The sequence below is a fragment of the Zonotrichia albicollis genome, chromosome 30 (genome assembly GCF_047830755.1).
Source record: "Zonotrichia albicollis isolate bZonAlb1 chromosome 30, bZonAlb1.hap1, whole genome shotgun sequence".
Lineage (NCBI taxonomy): Eukaryota > Metazoa > Chordata > Aves > Passeriformes > Passerellidae > Zonotrichia > Zonotrichia albicollis.
The window spans coordinates 5,934,360-5,936,284 of record NC_133848.1 but is presented as its reverse complement, the minus strand read 5'-3'; the positions used below and the strand labels follow the sequence as shown (position 1 = coordinate 5,936,284).

The 1,925-nt window shown below is 46.6% G+C and overlaps 1 protein-coding gene across 1 annotated transcript; it reads right to left on the bottom strand.

The window, feature by feature from the left end:
• Positions 1–903: 903 nt before the first annotated feature.
• On the bottom strand, positions 904–1,395 carry LOC141725573 (scale keratin-like). Its single transcript, XM_074529469.1, has one exon. The coding sequence runs from the start codon at positions 1,393–1,395 to the stop codon at positions 904–906; it is 492 nt and encodes a 163-aa protein (XP_074385570.1).
• Between the last annotated feature and the right edge of the window lie 530 nt (positions 1,396–1,925).

Sequence of the window (1,925 nt, the reverse complement as noted above, 5' to 3'; positions counted from 1 at the left end):
TTGCAGCAGCTTTTGCCTTTTTTAATTCAAGTTTTCCCTTTGGTTTTCTGGTCAGATTTTCTCTAAACATGGTGATGTTCGACAAATCGTTTTGCTGCGGGAAAATGTGTACCCTGAGATCTTTTGGCAGCTGAACCAGATGAGGAAAACTCCCTGTGAGATAAGGATCTGGCTGAATCAGGAGGTGGCTTTGTGCTTTGCTGATGACACAAGAAGATAATGACATTTATGGTGCAGTGCTTTTGCTGGGTTTTAGGCTACTTATAAAATATGGACAAAATTCCATTTCTATTTAATATATAAATAAATTAAACACATGGTCTTGACAATCTTCAAGGCTCTTCCAACCCAATTCAGTGATTCCGTGACCACTCATGATATCCTTAATGTGGATTTAAAGAAATTCCCTCTGCACACAGGGCTCAACATGTAGAGGAAACTTCTGATCACCTTTGCCCACCATGCTGTGACCACATTGTAATTCCGTAAATGTAAATTTACTGAAATTGTAAATTCATGGGTAAAAGGCTCTCCATGGAGACTTTGCCCTCTGGGCAGGGTTTGCTCAATGTTTTTGCAGCTTCATGCAGAGCAGGGAGCTTTACCCAGCAAGGTTGGCAAACTCAGGGTGGGTGAGGACACAAAAGCCCAACATGAGGATTTTCAGTGATGCAACAGTTTTAATGAGAATGAAAAGAACACAAACAACATGGTAACATCAGGACTGTAAATACAGGCAGAGCTTGAAAGACACTTCAGTCTGTCACTGCATTCACCCACAGTGGTGATAAAGAAGATAACAAGGAATTGAACTCATGGAGGTATCAGGACAGAATTTAAAGGGAAGAAAAATCTGCATTTCGCTTTGGCCTTCTACATCATCCAGAGGGTTTTCCTCAGGGTTTAGCAGGAGCCCCAGTAGCCACGGCCGTAGCGGCCGTACCAGGAGGAGTAGGGGCTGCAATAGCCAGAGCCAAAGAGTCTGCCAGAGCCATACAGACCCCGGTAGCCCCCACAGGACCCCAGACCCCCATAGCCCCACAGACCCCCATAGCCCAGGGATCCATAACCCCCATATCCATACAGACCCCCATAGCCCAGGGATCCATAACCCCCATATCCATAGAGACCCCCATAGCCCAGGGATCCATAACCCCCATAGCCCAGGGAGGTGCCAGAGGCGGCGAGGACGGGAGCTCCAGCAGATCCCACCACGGAATCCTGCGGGAAGGAGCTGAGGATGGGGCCGGGGAAGGTGACCACCACGGCGGGAGGCTGGATCACGGTGGTGGAGTCGGGGCACTGGCGGACGCACGGCTCGTTCCCGCTGTCAGCCAGGGGCTGGGGCCGGAGGGCGCCGCAGGCAGCGGAGGGGTACAGGTCGTAGCAGGACATCTTGTAGGGGTTGGAGGTCAGTGGGTACTGAGGAGTGAGCAAAAGGCAGAAATTCAATGGTTAAAATATTTCACAGTTGGACATGTGGAGGAAAAGAATTGTCATGTCTCAAGTCTTGGTTGTCCTTCCTTCTCATCAGTGTTTTTGTAATTTACTCGCTCTCTGACCTGTCATCTCTCCTGAGGTCTTATTCCGAATTTCTTGTACTTCATTCCCACCCACAGAAAATTCTTATTGGCTGAACAAACCTTCTGCAAGGTTTTGGATGCTGCTTTGCTTCTAATTCAAATTTTTTCTAATTTCTACTAAGAACAAAGAATGATTTTACCATTTTGAACTTATGAATGTCCAGCACCAACTGAAAAGAAAACCATCACAAAATAGCCCAATTATTTAGAATCTTAGAATCCTTATGGATTGTCCCAACCTTGATTAACACCAGCAGAAAAGAGAGACTGGAATTTTCCAAGGGAAAATTTCCAAGGGAAGAGATCCCTTAGAATGGTGCTTACCTTTCTCAAGGAGCTGAA